General features: G+C 39.7%; 1 protein-coding gene across 1 annotated transcript; it reads right to left on the reverse strand.

Annotated features, from left to right (window-relative positions):
- Window positions 1-348: 348 nt before the first annotated feature.
- acadvl (acyl-CoA dehydrogenase very long chain) lies at window positions 349-21,062 on the reverse strand. Its single transcript, XM_030075822.1, has 21 exons — window positions 20,929-21,062; window positions 20,526-20,614; window positions 20,354-20,423; window positions 18,956-19,030; window positions 18,697-18,769; window positions 18,503-18,567; window positions 18,236-18,370; window positions 17,033-17,177; window positions 16,351-16,480; window positions 16,052-16,177; window positions 14,896-15,094; window positions 11,574-11,678; window positions 10,816-10,902; window positions 9,770-9,832; window positions 7,824-7,925; window positions 6,603-6,700; window positions 6,294-6,366; window positions 5,685-5,757; window positions 4,450-4,522; window positions 4,209-4,284; window positions 349-2,157 (listed from the first exon to the last, which is right to left on the reverse strand). Exons 2-21 carry the CDS (start codon window positions 20,600-20,602, stop codon window positions 2,020-2,022), a joined length of 1,983 nt encoding a protein of 660 aa, XP_029931682.1. The 5' UTR covers window positions 20,603-20,614; window positions 20,929-21,062; the 3' UTR covers window positions 349-2,019.
- Between the last annotated feature and the right edge of the window lie 1,006 nt (window positions 21,063-22,068).

Here is a 22,068-nt window from a genome sequence, read left to right on the forward strand (position 1 = left end):
TCTGTCAGTCAGATCCTGCCCGACTGGGGAAATTCTCAACGTTAACCACAGGGCTTGTAAACCGCTGGCGCAGCGCTCGTCTCTCACTCCAACACCCACAGCCCCAAAGCAGAACACTTATTGGCAGCCGACGTGTCAGAAGCAGGAAGGGGGTTGCTGTTTTGATATTGCTGTACCATCTGCCCCGTGTGCCATCAGGCGTTTGGAGACACTCCAGCTTCGCCATGGAGGAGCTCGGCTGCAGAAGTGAAACTGAGTTACAGGTTATGCAGAAAACAATAGAAACGGGAAGCGAGTTGGAGGATAAAAATAGGCTACAGCACCCACATAAAGAATAAAAACGGTCTCTGTTCTGAGGTTCAATATTTAATTGATTTATGTAGGTTACATCAGCTTGTACAAGCACTTGCTACAAATTTAATGAAACCAGAGAGACAATGGGCCGAGGCAGCACCATATTCACAGGTATGGTGACAAACGAATCTGTACATTTTATAGGCAACAGCTGCACTGCAATTGCAATCAGGCAAAGGGCAAAAAAAGGTGTTTAAAAGACAGAAAAATGTCTGTGCTGATGTGTGTTGGATGCTCACCTCTTTCTGTGGCACTTTAACACAATTTACCGCAATCGAGGTCTGAATTACATTCTCAGAGTTCTTCACTGACTCCACTGAAGTTTCTGTTGCAAATGTTTTGACTGTGTTTGTCTTTTTCCCATGTATTTGAGACAGTAAATGAACAAGCAGGGTATGTACTGTTGTTAATTTGAGGGAAAATGACCTATTGGTGATGCTCATCTTGAAATTAAGCACAGTAATATCTTAACAGATTTCTAACTGTTTCATACAGTACCGAGAATCCCTTTGAATAGTTGATCTCCTACTCAAAATGGTGCCATGCAAATGCAGCATGGGTACAGTACACATTCCTATTACAGCATTCAGACATCACATGACTTTATTTGTACGGACCTTTTTGAGTTTTAGGAGCATTTTACTGCAGCTAGAGGCAGCACATTCAAAACACACAGCTACCAACATACATTAAGTTACCCCATATGTACACGCAGTTAAACAAACAGTGTTTGTATAGCAAGCATTTACATCTACTTAAAAAAAAAAAACTGTCCATAAACCAGGTATGCAGACTGATACGGTGAATTACCAGCACTTAGAGTTAATAGTGCTGGCTGCTTTTTTGGCTGAGAAATCAAATGCTTGCACTTAGGCATTTAATGTGACAGTCATTAGGAAAGAATGAGTTGACCTGCACATTTTAAACTCCATGTTAAAGCTCTCTTTCTGTTTTGAATCAAGCCACAACAGGAACACTATACAGTATCTGTTTCTAAGGCAAAAGCTCTGTTCCTCATGTCAGGATGAATGTGATGAGCAGAGTGAGACTTTATATGAAAAAAGGCATGAAATATACAGAGAAGCACCACTGCATTCTATACAATTGCATTGCTGTAAGACATCTCGATAGTGTACAAATGAAAAAGTCTTTAAAATACCTTTTTTTGGGTGTATAATTTAACAGCTCAAAACAAATCAGTTATAAGCTTCCTCCTCTGACTGGCCTACCACATCCAAGTTGCATTGATATTGTATATTCATCTTCTATAAACAAACAAAAACAGGCATTACTGATCATCAAAGTTACATCGGATTAAATAATAACATGACTAAACCAGCTACGAACATGGAAGCTGGACCACTTATGGTACATGCTGAGAGCTCCATTCACACATTCGAAGGACTTTCAATGGATCGTTCTTAAATGCAGGTGGTAGATTTGTAATCCTCCATTAATTACCTTAAAGCTCACACAATAGAGATAAAAGGGCACCTTTGTGAAACGGAGCGATGGTGGTGATTAAGGAAGAAAAACAGATGAGGAAAAGGTTGAGAAGAAATGGAGGACTTGGCATACAAGACACAGAGCCTGTTTAGAGATCAGGGAGAGGAAAATAAAAAGTTAACATTGAGGAGAGATTCAGGGACGGGGAGCATGCTGTGTTTAGAAGCCCAGGGGGTGAGGGGAGACCACGCCTCCGTTCTCCACCACGGCCGCAGAGATGGCCCGCAGGTTCTTGAAGACCTGTCTGGACTGACTGGAGCGCAGAGACCCGATGTCCAGCATGATCCTGTCATGGGCCTGACAGGACAAAGACAAGGAGGAGGTGCAGGAGGAAGAAAGAAAAGAGGAAGACAGGCTGTTAACATGTCTGTTGATGAAAAATTAAATCTTGTGCTTATTTGTAACATCTCAGAGTAATCAAGTGCTTTAGGTGGGAAGAGGAATATCCAGAAAACAAGCAAACAAGTCAAATATCACACACGTTAGCCAAGACTGAGGGCTAATTTCTCTGCTGCAATACCCCCTGCAAGTCCCTCGTTAATCGCGGGAGTTACGTTCTAAAAATAACCCGCAATAGGCGAAATCCGCGAAGTAGTCAGCTTTATTTTTTACAATTATTATAGATGTTTTAAGGCTGTAAAACCCCTCACTACACACTACACTTTTCTCAGACAGGCATTAACATTTTCTCACTTTTCTCTCTTGTTTAAACACTCTCAAAGTTCAAACCTTCATAGAAAAATAAGTCCAGTAAAAAAAAAAAGCATGCAAAATTGCACAAAAAAAATCCGCGAAACTGTGAGGCCGCGAAAGGTTAACCGCGTTATAGCGAGGGACAACTGTATATGTATATATGTTGAAATTAATTACAAAATGCACTAGTTTTTGTGAAACAGTGATTTTGTAAATTTATCAGTCCATCAATCAGTATTCCAAAAATAGTTGATACTATTGTAAAAGACCACATGTGTAAAGAGGTTCCCTGTTCAACCCCAGTTCAACTTTTATTTGTTTGAAGTGAATTATCACAACTCCAAACTCACTACTCAAAGACAGCTGACCAGCTCAAACAAAAGCACCAAGAAGTTCATAAGCTTCAATGCCAAGTAATTATTTTGTCAGACAAGGTCACAATTTTACAGCGAAAGATATCTCATTTTACATTTCAAAATGAAAAGCATTTTAAGAACAAATTATTTGTTCATCTTACTACTCATAAACTTTATGAAACAGAAAGCATCAAAGTCTAATGATGCATTGTATAAGTCATCCCATTAAATTGTTGTGGTGATATAGGCCACTTCCACATTGTGCAGTGGTGCTTGGACACATGTGGGTTTAACACTTGTGTGTCACACACGATGTTTCCCCTACAGTCATTCTGCAGCAGCATTATGAGTATTTCACATAATCATTAATATCATTTAACTGCTAAAGATTTCATTGGCACACTGGGCGAGTGAGTCTCTACTAGTCTCTACGCATGTTTCTCTCCTTTCCTCTCCTCTCCTCTGCTCCGTGTGTCACACAGGGTGGAGCTGAGCCACACACACGAAGCAAAGCAGAGGAGAGAGAGGTCAGGTGAACATGACGTTACTTTACTCGAGGCGATTTCAACTTGTTAAGTTACTCTAAATAGAATAAAAGCTACCCAACACAAGTAATTTGTTAATGTAATCTGTCTAAAACCAACGCTGGACAGATGTCGAGCCTAAACATCTGAAATTCAGTCCAAACTGTGTGCATTATTCTTGTCTCCTCAAACAAAAGGACAGGCAGAAATTGATCATCAAACGATGAGATCACACAACTTTCTGCGAAAAACTAGCAGGCTGCACACGTACAGTCATGCACCAAAACCGCCAAATCCCACACAAAACCCCAAAGCCATCAGGCATTGGAGAAACACTGATCACAACAGATAAAGTGACCGCTAAAAGCCCGCTCTGTACAGATATACAAGCACCTCATGATTTAAAAAAACAAACAAACAAACAAACAAAAAAAAAAAGCAACAAGGGCCGGATCTAAACTGGACCTCACACAGATGAGGTGAAATCCCCTCAGACAGTCTCAGTCTCATTTTCACGGGGACCTGCTTCACTACACATCATCTGACTAATATCACTGTGGTGCACCACAGCCACGCCAATGTAAGTACTGTTTATTTAAGCCACTGGAGTAAAATCCTTTCATGTGCTTCAGTGAAACACATGAAGATGAACAGCACTGAAGCTAATCTCTACATCTCTAGATTTTCTCCTCCTTATTTCAAACTAAATGCACGGTATAGGTACACCGGCATGAATGTTTTTTGGCAGTGGGAAGCCCACTGAAGAGAGTCTTACCTCAATACACCAGGTCTCACACAGCATCTTCTCATGCTGAGCTGAGGGATGGCCCTGACTCAGAGAGCGTGAGGCCCTGCAGGGGGAGGAAAAACACGAGATGCTGCCTCAGTTTGTGTGGGAGTGTGTAGAATAAGACTTGACAACAGGGACAGGAAGTGGGAGTGACTGTGTAGTAAAAAAGGGAGGGAGAGGGAATGAAGTGATAGAGACAGAGAGCATGGAGTTTGTCTTTATGTACCTCGACAGGACAACCACCATGGCGTAGAGGTCAATGGCGCAGTCTGCAACTCTCTTCAAGACAAACTGTTCATCTGCAACAGGAAACAGCTTGGTGACTTGTCACGCAGCCACTACAGCCACATCAACAGCGACAAACGATAACAAGTCTAAATCTTTTGTTATGAATGCAGTGCAGAGCAGCATGACTTACAGTGGGTTTAAAACATTAAGTCGCCATTTTAGGAAATATGCTGAGATGCAAATGTGCTGTATTACGTTCTAAGAATGCAGTGACTGTGAAAATCTGCATAGCTACCGATGTTTAAAATAACTCTTTGGGCAATAGCTGATATTGATGTTCCTTTTTTTTCTTTCTACTTTTTTTTTTTTTTTTTTTTTTAAATTGAACTTCTTTTAAGTCTTCAGTTTTATGTTTTTCAGGCCTTCATTAGTGAGTGCAACAAGTGAGCACAAATTCAGCCACACTCTTTCATAATGTGATCTTGAATATAACCTTCTTTCACATGACAAAGGTTGTTTTTGTGAAAAATAACTGTTTCAAAAGCCTTTTTAGCCCACTATACAATTACACACTCCCACAAATTTCTCCCTCAAATAAATGTAAGTGTCTCACCAAAATCAAAATTTGCAAGACTACATTTGAACACATGATGACACAATTTGTTTTTTGTTTTTGCCCAATGGGGGGAATGACTGGTATGTTAGAGAGAATCATTTTATTTTCTTCAAGGGTCTCGTGCCTCAGTCAGTGAATGTGATAGCCAGTGATTACTAACTGTAACAACAATAAGATTCTCACTTGTAGTCAATGTCTGGTAATGGTACACACTAATTGTAATAATAATAATAATGATCATAATGATAATAAAGCCCCAGAAATCCCCTCCTGTCTTGGAAGTGTCCCATGAAGATGCCTGTCAGTTCCAAACACATTTCTTTTCACTGATGGGACACTATTAGTCTCGAGCCCTGAAATAAAATAGGTGGATAAATACTGGCCACTGCTATCAGTGAAAGTCAATCTTATTGGTCAATAGGCCGATTAAAGTCAACCAGGCCAATACCAATATTCCACCAATAATGTCTTAAAGTCTCACAAAGCAATCAAAAATGCCTGAAATGACTCTTCATTCAGCCCCACTTCCTCCCGAAACGACTGAGCCAGCTGGGGAATTTTTCTGCAGAATGTTCCAACACCCACAACGGTGTCTTCTCTCTTTCACACACACTCACCCACAATCTTCTTGCCATGTTTCATCAGCAGCTCCTCAATGACGGCTCCAAACTGTTCGATGGCTTTCACTGTCTGCAGAGCAGAGAAACACAGTTGTAATAGACTTGGTGTTGGTCTGGATTAAAGTAGCAGTGAAAAATTCATTGAAATATCAGCAAAATCACAATGTGGCCAAGTGCAACATCCAAACTGCAGGTGTACTGTTTAGATCAAAGTACAACAAAAACCAAAACAGCATTTTAAGTCGTGTTTTGTTCATATCTCCAGAAGTCACAGAACATGTTTGTTTAGTATAGGCCCAAACAAACCCACATTGTCATCACTTTTATGGATTTTAGATTTTTTTTTAAATAGATTTTCAGTGAAAATAAAAATTATGATACAGAAATCTATTCCCACTGTGAATTATATCAGAATTTCAATATCTGTCAAAATAATATCTATCTATCTATCTATCTATCTATCTATATATATATAGATATATAGATAGATAGATAGATAGATAGATAGATATAAATAGATAGATTTTTTTTTTTTTTAAATCATAGATGAACATTAGCTAAACACCTAAATTGGAAAATGTCTTGACTAAAAAAAGCTTAACACACCAGTTCACCACTCTGTGCCAGTTCTGGGTGCACAGTTCCCTGAAGTGTCAGACCTGAGCTCAATCCAACCTTCCTAAAGTGACAAAAAAAGAGGAAGAGGTTTTCAGATGGTGGTTGAAAAAGTGAACGAAAACAAACAAACATCAAAGCTGTCGGCCAGAAGATTTAATTTGCTGAAAAGAGAGAAGGATGGACACAGAGGCATCAAAGTAAAAGTAAAGTGAGACTGAGGGATAAAACTGTGTGTGTGTGTGTGTGTGTGTGTGTGTGTGTGTGTGTGTCTGTGTGTGTGTTTGAGTGAGAAGCAACCTCTTAGCTCTCTTGGAGAGCTCTCCTGCCAGCAACCCAGCGTTGCCAAGTGGGTTCTTCAAGGCCTTTTGTAAGCTCTTCAGCTGGTTGCCAGCATTCTGAGGGGAAACGGGCGCGCACACACACACACACACACACACACACACACACACACACACACACACACACAGACACACACACAATAAATCACAAGGGCAAACAGGCAAGGTGAACATCGACATATACAGGAGGTGAATCATTACACTATCTGAGGGAGTTACTTCTTTGTTGCCAGTTTTCTAGGGCTGTGCCGTGAAAGTCTGAAAGGATTTAAATAATCTAAATCATAAACCCCCTGCAGTCGGGTGAGAAGTTTGAGTCAAGCACACTTTCTTTTATTTTCTTTAAGATAATCAATGTGAAGTTCAGTGGAGTATCAATAAGCTATAAATTACATTTCAGCAACACGTCTGTAAATATTCAAAGAACTGACGAGACTGTAGCCAAAACCAAAACTGTTGCCCTCAACCCTGTGGGCGTATTTTGTCAAGAACTTGGTGGGTTCCAAAATAACTCAGTGGTTGTCAGCACAGAGTCAACTGTTAAAATTCAGCAAAAAAACAAACAAACACCGGAGCACCACATCCAGACGTCAATAAATATGTCAACATCTTGTTGAAATGTAATTTATAGCTTACTGATATTCTGCTGAACTCTTGATGATATTTACCTTATATATCAGCGGCCATTCTGTAGAATATCTGTTGGTGACTATCCAAAGAAAGTGTGACCAAAATCTTTTAAGCACCTGGCTGGGATTTTAATTGCTCGAATATGTTTGTGTGACTTTGCTGCATTTGAGTGATTGTAATTGTTTTATTGTTACTGATGTGGTCTACCGAAACTGAAACTTCTGCCAATGCATTCTGATTACCAGAAAAACAAAATAATCCAAAAAAAAAAAAAAAAAAAGTCTCAACCTGATTCAACTGAAATTCTAAGTAAGGTACAGCCCTACAGCTTTCACGGTGAAATCCTGTTGTTGTGCTTGGTAGAGCAGATATGAAGTGGTGATGGAAGTTTCATTTAGCAAGCAGAAAACACTTCCTGTCTGACATCTCCGCTCTGACAGTGCCAAGTGTGTTAGTGCGTGTGGTCTAGAGGGGATTATGCAAGTTTTCAAGTAGCAGCGGTTGCGTTTGAGGTGTAAAAATTAAAACAAAGCACAAAGGGATTCATTACCTGGAAACCGTTGAGGGCCACAAAGAGCCTGAGGATGTCATTGGTGCCCTCAAAGATACGGAAAATTCGCAGATCCCTCATCACTCTCTCCACTCCGGCGTCCTGTGGGTATGAAGCGATACAGACAGACGACGACCCTTTAATACATTACACGCTAAAGATCTACAATTAAACTAAAGCTCACCCACAGTGCTGTACTAATAACAACCCATATCCTTGTAACATATCTCAGTAATAAATTATAATAAATACAAGTGCAGCTCTGAATTTGATCATTTTGACAAAATTCTGCCACTTAAAATAAGTCATCAACCTTAAGTCATTATGGACTTTAGTGTTTTATTAAGTGTGAGAAGGTGATTTGGTAAAACAGCCTGTTAGTAGTAAAATACTGAGAAAGCCACATAGGACAAATAGGTGTGATATCTGTCACAACATAGTGAACATAAAACGCATGACAGAGTGTTGAACTGAGATGAAGAGATAGTATCCAAACAGCGGGGACTGTTATTAATCAGTTCCAAGCCTGTAATTTTGTGATGTGACAGACATGGTTCACATTTGATGATGCAGCAGATGATAGCTTACCAGAGGACACTTCCTTGTTAAAATGAAACCAACGTCAAAATTAAACTCCCTGTTAACAGAACTAATCAAAACCTGTTGCACCTGTGTTTCTCCCCTTTTTCCCCCTCAGAAAACTCAGACCAAATGATTACCTCAGCCAAGGTGGTGGCAGAGGTTATGTAAGTATCATGTGTGTCTGTGCGCAAGAAAAACGTCTGAAGGGAGAATTGATTACATTTTCACGCCAAATGGCCAAAAGCTACAACAAGGACAAAGAAAAACATGACTATGACTGTTTTGCAATTTGCCTAATTCACCTTGGTGCTATGTTTAAATATGATATGAAATAAAATAAAAGGAGCTGAATGGCTGCTCAGCTGAGTGCACCAGCCGTCTGACTGCTGCAGATGTAATTGCAACCAGACATCATGACATTATATATTTCCACGCTTTCGACTATTGTTCCATTAGTGGACACACTTTCCACTGTACTGAGAATGTGACCTACATTGTTATTTTTAGTAGAGCAACATTTTCTTTAGCCGCACTTAACCTCACCTCCATAGATTCGGCAGGTGCTGGCCTCTGTTTTTTTTCCTCTTTTTTTGTTCATTTCAGTGTGGTTTCATGTGAGTGCAAACATTGAATGTGGTTTCGGTCTCTTCTGTGTTCTGTGTGTCTCTCATGCAGCAACTGTGTAGCTCAGTAAAATACCACAACGGCACGCTGATGCTGCATGTGAGACAGAGGCACAACATACATTGCCGCCTCTAAGGGAAATGAGGAGCAGTCTGTCAGTCTGCACAGGACTGAAAACAGTTACACCTTTTTCTCAGCAAACAGTCGGGCAGACATGGGTGTTACCGACAATAGCAGCTATGGTGCTGTTCCGTTTAGGTCTCACAGAGCCGGGTCCTGCTATTGTGCCTGTCGGCTGCCTGGAAAGGCTCTGCTACATTAAAAGAAATGGAACCTTAATTCATTTCAATTGTAACACCCGTTTTTACCTGCTATTTCACGTCAAAATGGCTGTTGTGAAAAAAGTTCTTTTGCATTTTATAGCACTCAATGCTGGTTGACTGTGTTGTGTGTATTACCTTGATTAAAATGAAAATAAGTTCCCGTTTCCATCATGTGCAAATTAACTGTTTAGTAAATATGATGAGCTGAGTTCAGCGCTGACTTCAAATAAAGGGATGGTAAGTGTTGTTGGATCAGTATGAATTCAAACACAGCAAGAACAACAGGTAAGTAGGGGACACACTTGATGCTGTTCCATCTAAATGAAGTATTTACATTGTGAGTCAAACCTGTACTTGTACATTTCAGTCTGTGTGTGTGTGTGTGTGTACTTGATGGGATATGGGCTGACCACTCACCTTCATGAAACCCATGCCACCCATAACCTGGACACACTCGTCAGTCACGGTCCATGCTGCTTCCTGTCATCAATTAGAAAGACAGATACAACAGAAACAGCTTAATTTAAATATTTGCTAAAACACGGGTGATTGATTTTTCTTCAGCCAACCAGCTCGGTAATTTCCGCTTCCTCAATCTACCATCCTGTGTTCAGTCTTCCACATAATGAGGAACATCATAAGACATGTGTTAAGAAAAAAAAAACAAAAACAAAAAAAAACATGTACCCTGTGCTTCAGCTTAACACAGGCCCAAATTTTTAAGGCCGACCTGACCGCTACCTGAAAAACTTCTGTCCAAAACACAACCTGAAACTGAAAGACAACGCCTTTTTCTCAGCCAAAGCCTGACTGCAGCCCAAAACAGGCTGTAATTAATTTGTCCGCTGGATAATGATCTCACACAAGACAGCAGAGAAAAGCATGATCATTCCTGGAGGGAGAGGAATCAATAAAACTGACTGTTATGATAAACTACGTGCCTCTATAATAAAGCCAATTACATAACTTATCAAAGAGGCCGATGGACGCTGAGAGCCTACAGGATTGTAAACAAACAAGCAAAGTAAGCTGCTCTCAAACAAAAAACAAGAAACAAACAAAACAATGAGCAATGGAGTAAGAAATGTAACCCGAAATGAACCCGTCAGGTCCCTTTGGGATCGGGCACAAATGTCAAGCTCTACACTATACATAGTACATCTGACCCAAATTTCCCTTTACTCATATATAGAAAGTCTTCTTCCTAAGGTATTATGACTTTTACATAATGGCTGAATGCAATGCCGTTTCAATGCAGCTGTTTCAATGCAGTGACATTACGCAACAGTGAAAAACAGAAGAGAGGAAAACAGATTGCTATCTAGCTACATGGTTAAACAGAGGATGATATAAAAAGACACAAACAGAACGATCAGCCAGGCTTTGAGGGAACTATCTATGAGTACACATCAGATTGTTTGGCTGAAAATCCTTTGCTATAGAGAGAGTAAAACAGCACTTACAGAGGCAAAGATCTTGCTAATGGCAGCTTCTATCTGGAATTCAGATGCGCCGCTGTCCATGTTTCCACTGATCATGTAGGCCATAGACTGTGAGAAGGAACAGGAGGATAAACAGCAATGTGACTTCAGCGCACACTATACCCCATTTCAATTACAATATCTGGGTGTGCAGGTTTTCTTACATGCAAGTGATACACCACCAAAGCTGATACAATAATCATTTTTCACAGTGTTGTGGGCTTTCAATAGTTTCTGTGCAAATTCTGAATCCGCTTCATATCAGTATGAAGGCAGCGCTGACAGCTGTGATTAGACGTTAGATGAACAAACCGTAACACAGCTGTCAGGTACACAGGCCACTGTAACTAGGCCGCTGTAACTAGAGAAATGCAAAAACAGTTTAACAAAGTCTCAAAAGGCTACAGGACTCTTGACAAGAGATTTGTGCTTGACACATCTCACGTTCTGCAATAAACAAAGGGGAGATTAAAGGGTGGGGAATTCACGCCACAAAAACGTATCCCTTCAAACAAAGGCTTTTGTGACATATTCTGGGAATAAGCCAGCAACCGTAAGATGGAAACTTACAGTTGGTAAAGCGTTCAACGTCCATTTTTAATAAGGGGATTTCTCAGTGAAGAGCCCACATACTGGTTATTAGGCTGAGACACTGCTTTAACCCTGAGTAGATTCATTTGCTGTCTTTCAAAAGCATGGGGAAAAAGGCAATGACCAAGCCGACTGTTGAGCTGTCTGACCTCGGTGACGTACTGCAGCATGGTCATGCGTGCCATCTTCTCCTGGATGGCACCGTAGTTGTGGATCTTGTTCCCAAACTGGGTTCTGTTGGCTGCATGGTCCACCTGATGAGACGAAACACAGTGAGGAGTGAGACATCACATATCAATCCTCTCAAATATGAAGACCTCACTGACATTTCTTTACAATTTCCCTTGCAGACTTCATCATTTGTTTGCTGTAACAACAGAGATGGGAGTTAACTGTAAATAAATCACTATTTCTATTTTTTGTATGGTAATATAAAACAGGAAAGAGAAGGTCTTGCAAGTAGAAGGAGAAATAAAAAGCAACATCATCCTGTAGACTTTCTTCATACTCAACCAAACACTTTTCTGTCTGATTTTGGTTCCTTATGAACATGTTGCAGTGGTCTGTTTCATAAGCAAAAAGAGGAAATCAGACAAGGCTGCAAGCTGCAAGACATGGAGTGAAACATGGCACTCTTTCTGGTAATGAGCAGCAAAACTAGACAACAGCTTGGTTTAGACTATAAACGGGCCGTAAGTGGAATTTTCTTGCATAAAGACCGCAGAGGATCCCCAGTGACACAAATAAATCAAACACAGACATATATGAGACAGAAATCCATTACAGTTGATATTAAATGCCTCGCAATCCATTCACAGTGAATGCAGCTTTAAATAAAACATGAAAAAAGAAAGGTTTATTGGTCAAAGAGCATCAGCCCTGCCCTCTACTCTGTAGTTACACTTAAGTACCGCTAAAATAAAAATGTAACAGATTAAAAGGTAGCTTTTATCCACAGCCATTTTCTGGAAATGTGGGTACATTTTCTGTTCTCATCATGCCTTTTTTAAAGAAGATATTTTGGGGACTTAATCTGTTTAATACCCAAATAAACCCTTCTTTTAATTGCACATAATCTGGTGGCTCCATCTCCATGTTCTCTATTTTTATGGTTCAAATCTGACAACACCATACTCTACAGTAGGCCACAGCCATAATTCAGCTCAGACAAACATTTTACACAAATAGAAGGCCCCCTACTCACTGCAGGTGAAGTAGCTTTTAACAATTCAACTGTACGTTTGTTGGTAAAACTTTAAGAGAAGTGTTCTAGCTGCTGTACCGCGGCACAGCTTGTTATAAAAACACCTGCTGTTGCTGCTGAGATGAAGTTGGTTTCACGTTCCTATCGTTTGTGTCAAGTTCAGGCAAAGTAAAGGAGATATTGGTATTTAACCTCAAAAATAATGTAAACAGACTAATCAAACCAGCAATATATCAAATTTTATAGCCTAAATGCTTAATACAATCAGACTTTTGAAAAACCTAGAAAAGGTTGATTTCACTGTTCTCTCTCTCCGTGGATACATAAATTGAAAATAGATTTTGAATCGAGAATTCGCTTGAAATCAAATCGCGATTTCAAAGAATTGAATCCTGAGATTCCCAAAGATTCCCACCCTTCTAAATTCTGTTCTGTTTTCATGCCAGCAGCAGATGTGAATTGTCGTGGTTAGAGGTATTTCCCGTTAACAGTCCTCATTAAAGAGCCCAGACTTGTTTGGCCACATAAGTTCTGGGGTATTTTCCTTACGGCCACAATTTGCATAGATAATCAAAATTCCTCTGCAAATCAGAAATAACTATTTGCTGAGACTGTTTAAGCTAAGTTACTCTACTAGTTTCATATTAGTGACCACTGATCATGATTTTTGACCTGTCTTACAAACAGGGTTGTGTTGAAATCGTATGAGAAAAATAAAAAACAATGATCACTACATAAACTTTGTTATGTCCTCAGAACTGGCAGGACTGCATGTTAATTCTTGTGGCTCACTTTTATTGTCACCAAATGTTACGGGTATAGGAAGAAAAAAGACAGAGAGATAGACACCTGTGGTCTGTGGGTGGTTTCAGAAAAGCCTCCTTCCTTAAGTTTTTCTGATGATGGAAATTTCAAACAAATTGGCTCTTACTCAACTATTACAACAGTGCTTTGTCCTATTTGGCCTTTCATGCAAATTTAACACGGTGCTTTTTTCAACACGCTGATCTTCTCCACTAACACACTAATCTTCTCCGATTCAGAATTAATGCTGTGATACTGGGGGAACAACAGTTTAACCGCCAAAAAAAAAAAAAAAAAAAAAAAAATGCTGTTTGTCGTAATAAGTTGTATTTTAACTGATTATCAAAAGATGTTTGTTTATTCCATTTATCTTTAAAACTCTTGTCATTTAGGTGACATATCAATCACTTCATTAAAAGAAGTTCTTTTTTGGCTGTGATTCATCCATTTTCACTCTCTCACAACTCTCACCTCTGACATACAAAGTTTCATCATCTCAACAGTTTCCTCCTCACACCTTATTTAAAGGGCACCACTCCACATCTTGGCAAGTGCTGTCACAGAAAAGTGTGATTAAATTAAGAGATACAAATAATTCAGAGTGGGATTTTTTTCCCTCTTAAGGCCTAAATATACTCCCACGCAGACTCCTACATGAACAGCCACAAAGCTCCATCGCAGTCGGTGCCCTTGTAGCATAATGTCGTAAAGTCTGGGATGTAAATCTGGCCTTGAAAGACAGCTACTGGCTGACTCTCTAACAAAGTGATGCCCAGGTTCAAAGTGCCTGCCTGTGTCAGCCCATTATTATCCCATCATTATTCCATCATCATTATTAATGAGTCCTGCCAGAGAAAGATCTGGCCAACCAAGACTAATCCCTGCCACCTTGTATCAAACTAGCCAAACTGCACCTGCCTGAGTAATGATATCAGTATCCCACGGTTCATACCGAAGTTTTAATGTGACACTTCTCCTTTTAAGCACTTTTTTTTTTGCAAAGTAAGCAGCTAAGCTCTCACTAACGTCACAGAATATGTTATTACATCTGTTAACTGTAACTGTCTATTTTGTTCTTTTACTTCTGAATGTAAGACTAAACATTAACCTTCCAAGAGCTGCTCAGGAGAGGCACATCCGGTTGATATTGACAAAATGTTAAAAAAAAACAACCAACATCACAAAAGGCCATTTCTGAAACTTCAGCAGGAAGTTGCATTGAAAAAAAGAGGTGATCCTGCAATACATACATGGGGAAATTCCCATCAACTCACAACAAAAAAACTACAGTATGAAGAAGCGGATGATGGTAATAAAGGGGAGTTACTACATGAGACAACTTAGGGGTAATCTGGCAGATGAGAAGCACAGATGGGTTTTAAGTAGAAGCAGCAGTATATAGTATGTAAAATTTTCTGACTCATCGCTCCCTTTTCAATCTAAATTTGCAGAGAGTTACTCACAGCTTTGGTAATGACTCCCTTCATGGTGCCTGAGAGGGCAGCGGCCATACCAAAGCGCCCGTTATTCAGGATGTTCATGGCCACCTTGAAGCCGCCGCCCACCTCACCCAGAACGCAGTCGGCTGGCACACGCACGTTGTCAAAGTAGACCTCAGCCGTGTTGGACGCCTTGATGCCCATCTTCTTCTCTGGAGGGCCACTGTGGAGAGAGGGGAGGTGTAGATAGAGGAGGATGAATGGAGGGAAATACAGCAAACAGGAGGACGATTAAATTAATACAGAATTGCAGAGGTAGATATATAAAAACATGTCAGAATGAGAGATTCTACACTTCCAGGTTGCTGTCTTCTGTATAAAATATAAATATAAATATATATAAATATAAAAACAGACTACAGCCTAAGCAGCTTGGAAAAACTAAGCTAATTTAAAAACAACAAAAAAAAAAAAAAAAAAAAACATTAATTTTATAGACTTTTACTCATTTCTTAGTTTAGCTTTTTTACATACTGTTTACCATTTGTTTTGTTTATTTTGGCTGCTTGCTTCATTTTTTGTCCATGTAGTATGCACATATGTGTATACGTGGATATATATGTATGCATATTTGTAGGTATGTATATGCATACATGTATTTGTATTCGGGATGGGTGATATATTGATATTATATCAATATAATAAGATCATCTAGGATTTCAAACACTATTTTTTGATTTTGTCCATATTGCCCAGCCCTATATCTCTATATGCATTTTATCCTCTATAACCTATATATAAATATATCTATAATTATTAATTTAAGATGGAAGCGGTGTGTGTTGAATAACACTGTAGAATAATCCACTCCCTTCACTCCATTCATGGGAATTTATTGTAATGTATATATTTTGGATGCCTGTTTTGTTTTATACACATATTTATTTTAGGTTTTGGTGCATAAACCATGATTTTCGGTCAGCCTGTGATGTGTTTTGCCATCCTTGACTTTTTAGAGTGGATCTTATTGGAAATAAGTTTTGAAAACTTGATGACATCTTCAATGATTGTGATAAGTGAATGACGGCTGACTGTGCATCAATTTGCTGACCAAACAAAGTCTATGCTTGTGTAACTACATTCATAAAGACCAGCCAGTGTAACTCTAAAGCCCGCTCACTGTGTCACTCCTCCAAAGCTCTTCTCCACGACGAAGGCGGTGATCTTGTCTTTCATCTCCCCTGTCTTGGGATCCTTCATGGGTGTCTTGGCAAACACTGTGAAGATCTCGGCCAGGCCTCCATTGCTGCAAGGAAAAAAATGCAATAGCCTGAGGAACAACTTGTGTCTCTGCTGTGATGACATATGAGACATCTTGGCAAGAGCAACATTGTGTTTCTGGGTATTTTGTGTGTTAGTGCCCCCTTGTGGGGAAAGGAACAACTTTCTGTGCGAGTGTGTGTGCCAGGCCATCCTCACCTGATCCAGATCTTGCTGCCGTTGAGAGTGAAGTACTTCCCACAGGGCGACTGCACAGCCGTGGTCTTGATAGAGGCAGCATCAGAGCCACTGGCTGGCTCAGTCAGACAAAAAGCTGCTATGTTTTCTCCTAGACGGAGGAACAAGAAAGCACATATTCATTGGGCAACGAAACACACAACAGCAATAGTTAAATGAATTTCCTTCCAGCTAAAATTCTGGTACTGCTTTTACTCTTCCCTTGGTTACAAGATCAAGATTATGTAGAGAATTCAGAGTCACATTCAGTAGCTGCTTTTAAATCACTTTGGAAAATCCATTTCTACCATATGGCTTGTATTTGATTCTATTTTATGTATCCAATTTTGTCTCCCAAGTATTTTAGTCTTTTATTTTAAATTTGCCAGTATATGCTACTATAGGTATCATATTTTATTACTGAGTTTTATGGTACAATTTTAACCTCAAATGTACTCCTTGGTACTTTTTAATACTCCATCGTCCTCTTCAGTCAATTTATTCTTCTATGTTTTCCAGAAGCACTTTGTAACACTGTTTTAATAGGTACTAAATAAACAAACATATTTTTGTTAAAAAAAAAAAATGCAGTGCTAAAATTCATATTGATTTGCCTTCCTTTCACAGTTGCAAGGTAGAAACAGCATCAAATGAAAAGTCTTACCTGTGGCAAGCTTGGGCAGGTACTTCTCCTTTTGGGCGGGATTGCCGAACAGCAGAATGCCCTTGAAGCCAATGGACTGGTGGGCACCCAGGGTGATGCCAACACCCAGGTCATACATGCCAACAATCTCCACCAGCCTCGCATACTGTGAGAAGGAACACGCTGTTATACCGCTTACACGTACTACATACATAACAGCTGGCTATTAATATATGTGTGCTAAAGTGCAATTATTTCAGATGAGCTTCGTTTTGTCCCGTTTTTGATGGTTAGAGTTTATCAAAAAAAATGTTACACAACTGCACAACATTTGCCCGCCAACATTTTATTCATGCATGCCTGGGGAAGGTCATTGCACCGAAATGCTGGAAAAAACAAAACAACCTTCCTTATAACTGTGCCACTCACTACAAACCAGTCCTATCTTTGGGGAGCAAATATCACCTATAACTTCAGCAAGTACAGGTTGAGGTCACCTCATTAACTACACACACCATCAACCAGTAAGATCAGGATGTGACATAATTTAATCCAGGAAGTACAGTAGAGCACATTTTTCAAATTTCCCTAACAGTTATTGTTACGTATCAGTTATCTAACACATCTGACTGACAGCTCCTAAGGCACGTGTGTGTGTGCACGCATGTGTGTGTATGTGTAAGCAACCATCCCTAGTCTTCTGACAGCTCCTCGAGATGTTTTGATAGCAAACATGACGGCTTTTATAAGGGTTGGAAAAAATGTTGGTTCTTGTATTCTGAATGTAGTGTGGGTTCACTGTGTGTAAACATTAACATTTTTTTTCTTTCCTTTTAAGTATAATAAATATGTCTATACATAGGATTAACTAATGAGTCAGTTAGAGCTTCCTCACTAATCCCAACCCTTCATCAGGATCTAACTTACTTTGTGATCAATTTGTGTTGCGAATTTGTTCAAGTGCAGTGGTAGAGCTGTGCTTCACTAACAAAATGTTTCATTCACAAAATATCTAGAGATGTAACAAAAAAACAAAACATTCATTATGAGGGCCTGTGTATAATGAAACAACACCTCAATATAATGATGCAGTAGATGCAGGTTCTCAAATTTGGGATGAATGAAATTCCATCAGTGAGCAACACACTAAAAACATTAAGTGTGATCCTTACTGAAGTACAAAATACTGGTTCAAGAGGCACCTAGGGCTAACTGAGTGCGTACCTGTGTGTTTGAGAGGCCGAGGCCACCCAGGTCAGCCGGCACCTGCAGGCCAAAGGCACCCATTTCCTTCAGGCCCTGCATGGTGTGATCCTCCACCTTCTCCAAGGCATCGTTCTTTGTGGCATCATTCACCTCCTGCCCAGGCGAATCAGACAGATGGTAGGTGGGTTAGGAAGGGAGGTAAAAACAGGTGGAGGCATAAGGAATGGGGGATTTTACAGTAATGAGGCAATGTTTTGTGGTATGTTTTATCAAATTTACAATTACCTCAAAGAATTTGCCCACAGGCCCGACAAGCTCTCTAAGAAACTGTTCCTGCTCGTCATTCAAAACTATGGGAGAGACAAGGGTGATTACAAATTAGTCTTTAGTCATTATACACCTGCTTTTCAATAAAATGCTGGCAATTAAAAAAAAAAAAAAAAAAAAAACACCAGAAACAAAAACATGCTTTGGTTTACCTGAGGGATAAGGAAACACCTGAGCAGTGCTGATTTGCCCCTTGAACATGCTAACAGCAAAAGATTTGGATTCCTGTGTGAAACAGCCAAGTCAAGCTCAGTGAGGTTTCTGCAGAACAAGCAGCTAAAACTTACTGCCTTAACTAAATATTTACTCAGATTCAACTACTGAATAACCACAGCACAAATTTTATTTGCTTATCTATTGTGTGTAAACAGCCTAGATACAAGTAGGCGTAATGATGCAAAAATAACATACAGCAGCAACTGTCTTCTTCTCCACTTTGGTGGCAGCAGCGTCACTTCCCACTGTTTCAGTCTTCTCCAAAACTGCCTAAAGAAAGAGAGGGAGAGAGACACGGAGAAACAATGAATCAAAGAGTAGAGGTCAGGTGGTCAAATCAGCGAGTCAGATAAAGCAGGGGGATTCAGACAGACTTCATCAGAATTTAATTTAACAACTATACACTCATTGACATTTCCTTACAAAAAATTTAACAGCAGAAAAAACAGTAAGAAAAAAGCAGATACAGACAGGATGCTGTACATTGTAATGCGTTCACAGTCAGAGGCCAGTGTTATGAGCCAGAATAATCACATCTGCCATTTTTATCAATTCCAGAGGGGGCCAGTAGCTCAGTGTGCTGCCCAGCAGGGCGATCCAGAGCCCCAAATGGGTGAGAGGTGATGCCAAGGACACAGTCAGCCAGCAGAGTCACCCAGAAGCAGCACTACAGGCCATTTGATTAGGCCATTAATCTTTAAGCAACCGATGTGTTTGATGTGTTTTTCCTGTTCTCTCCTCTTTTAGTGATAGCACCTTGCTCTGATTCATCACTGACTAATTGGATATAGGCTCTATTTGTTTGTTAAGCACTTTAACCATAGAGACGGAATAGGATTCATTCATTCCATTCAATTTCCACAGCTTTAACACATATATGATATATGATTAAGGGTTATGTGCATAAATGAAGTTGAATTAGAGAAATAAACACATTACTCTGAGATTTAAAAAAAAAAAAAAAAAAAAGTAAACAAAAAAATCACACTGTATCATGTGTACCGGATTGAAGATGCTGAAGATGCTGAATTTGCAAGACTAAAATCAATGGGTTTATGAAAACAACTCAAAAGCAGCATGCCCATTAGTCGCTAAAATACTATCCACATAAATTGATACCCAGTTGAAATAAATAATATATTAACTCAGCTTGGTATGGAAATATTTAAGCCTGACTCATACATTGCTTTTCATGGCACCTCCAACTATCCAGCAGCCTTCTGGGTCAATCTACATGCCACATTAAAGCTACAGCAAGCCACGTTTGCCTTTCCACATGCTTAAATGTATATGAGTGGATGGTATTATGCAGCAATTTCGTGAAGAATAATGCCATGTTCCCTGCAGGCCAGCTGAACAACAGGAGTGTCACCTTTATGAAACAGGGCAGTCACGTGACCACTGAACTTTACCCTACTTTAAGCAGGCGGGGGGTGTTATCAGGACACATGCCACTGCCATGGTATTTTTCCAAAACAAATGCAATACATAATCTCTAGTATGTCCTAAACACAATTACAGCGTGCCCTCTGTAATAACCCAGTTTAGCCCAATACGCAATAACCGGCAAACACTGAGAGAAAATGAACGCACCTCTGCAGCTTGGGTGGCGTAAAGACGGGCATTCTGGACGGCAGCGACAGCCCCGGCTTGACGCTGAGCCCTGCAATTCAGACAAGAAATGACAGGTGTCGGGACACTTTGGTTAAGGGCGAAATGTGACTGCTTGAATCTTAAAAATGGGCCTCAAAATGGCTTTACTTACCCAGATAACACGGGCGGAATACGAAGAATGGTGCCGCACAGGGCGGAAGACGACTGGCTGACTTTACGAAGCATCATGATCTGTTTTTGCTGTAAAAATATTTATATTAAAAAACTTAAAATATTCAATTAACAGTCCGTATTTTCTGTAAAGTCTGCACGTCAAAGAAACAGTCTGCAGTAACGTTGGGTGAAGGAAATAAACAGAGCAGGCTAACGTAACCCGGCTACGTAACGACGTTATGGGGTCTAGTTTGGTAACTGGCTCAGGTTATTGTTTCTGTCGGTGTTTCGGTCCGTGCAAAAAAGCATGAAATTGTCGTTAATGCTTAAATATCTTCACCAAAACTGAAAAATGTATGATTAAACCACCAGGCTGGAAAAATTGTGGTTAAAATACATACCCTGCGTCCGGACTACTGCCAACAGCTCCGCCAAATGACACACTGAAGATCAGCTTTCTCCTTCGACCGACGGCGGCTGGCGGATGCTTTCTGACATCTGACCGCGGTGCTTCATGGGATATGTAGTTTTAAAGTGTCCTCCGGCCTCGGACTACACAGAGACACTAAACTGGCCGCCAGGGTGGGCGTAAGACTCACACACAACAGGAACCTCAAGTCCTAAATTAAAAAATAAACTGGATTACCTCTGATTCTCGATATTATATTTACATATCAGGATGCTATAGATAAGTTAGTTCCATAAATGTCCATGGCAGACATCTTCATGATCGTACGAAACAAGCATTGAAATGTCACTTGATTGAATTTTTCAACTTTTTTCTGTCATATTCAAATAAGACCTACAGGTAAATACTATATAGTTGGACCAGTGCGGATATATATTTTGCATGGGTATAATATTGGTTACTAACTAGACAACTCTAAATTAATAGTTTTCTTTAGGTGAGAGATCAAGCCACTAGTAATAAGTCTAACCCTGACTTTTTCCCCACAAGGGATTTGGGACAGCTAAGTCGAAATATTTTCTTGGATTCCTCTAAATAGATTAAATATGTCAAGAAAGTGATGTGTCAGTAATATTCCTGATCTTTATGCATACAAAGGCAAGTATCAGGTAGGAAGGTAAGCGTAGAGCTTTATAACATTTGAGATGCTGAATGATGCAGAACGTGTCTCATTTTGACAAGGAAACAGATGGATAAATGAAATTATATGAAATGTTGAAATTATAGCCTCATAACTCAAATTTATGACTACTTCATGACTTTTATGGCCAAATTTGTATAAAATTTAATACATTTTTAGGTGTTGTAACAACCAGTAGCCTGAAATCATGACGCAGAATAGTTTCCAAGCACCGACCTGTGATGTAAAACCAATAAACAATACCAGGGGTAAATTAGTAAAGATGGGATGAGGCTTCAAGAGAATTCATGGCCATATTCTGCAGAGATTTGAACATTTTCTGATTCAAACGTGGTCAATGTGTCAGCCAAGGCACCTTACACCATTACCAGCAGTTTAAAAAAAACAAACAAACAAACAAAATTCTTAGGAGTCCCACTTATAATAAATATA

Source organism: Myripristis murdjan, chromosome 18 (genome assembly GCF_902150065.1).
Source record: "Myripristis murdjan chromosome 18, fMyrMur1.1, whole genome shotgun sequence".
In the NCBI taxonomy this organism is placed as follows: domain Eukaryota; kingdom Metazoa; phylum Chordata; class Actinopteri; order Holocentriformes; family Holocentridae; genus Myripristis; species Myripristis murdjan.

Bases quoted from the DNA above. Each gene is read 5' to 3' on its own strand.
- acadvl (XM_030075822.1), bottom strand. From the start codon at position 20,602: ATGATGCTTCGTAAAGTCAGCCAGTCGTCTTCCGCCCTGTGCGGCACC. The intron at 20,424-20,525 runs GTAAGTAAAGCC...TCTGAATTGCAG, and splicing joins ATTCCGCCCGTGTTATCTGG to GGCTCAGCGTCAAGCCGGGG. The intron at 16,178-16,350 runs GTGAGGATGGCC...TTTTCCTTGCAG, and splicing joins GGCAGCAAGATCTGGATCAG to CAATGGAGGCCTGGCCGAGA.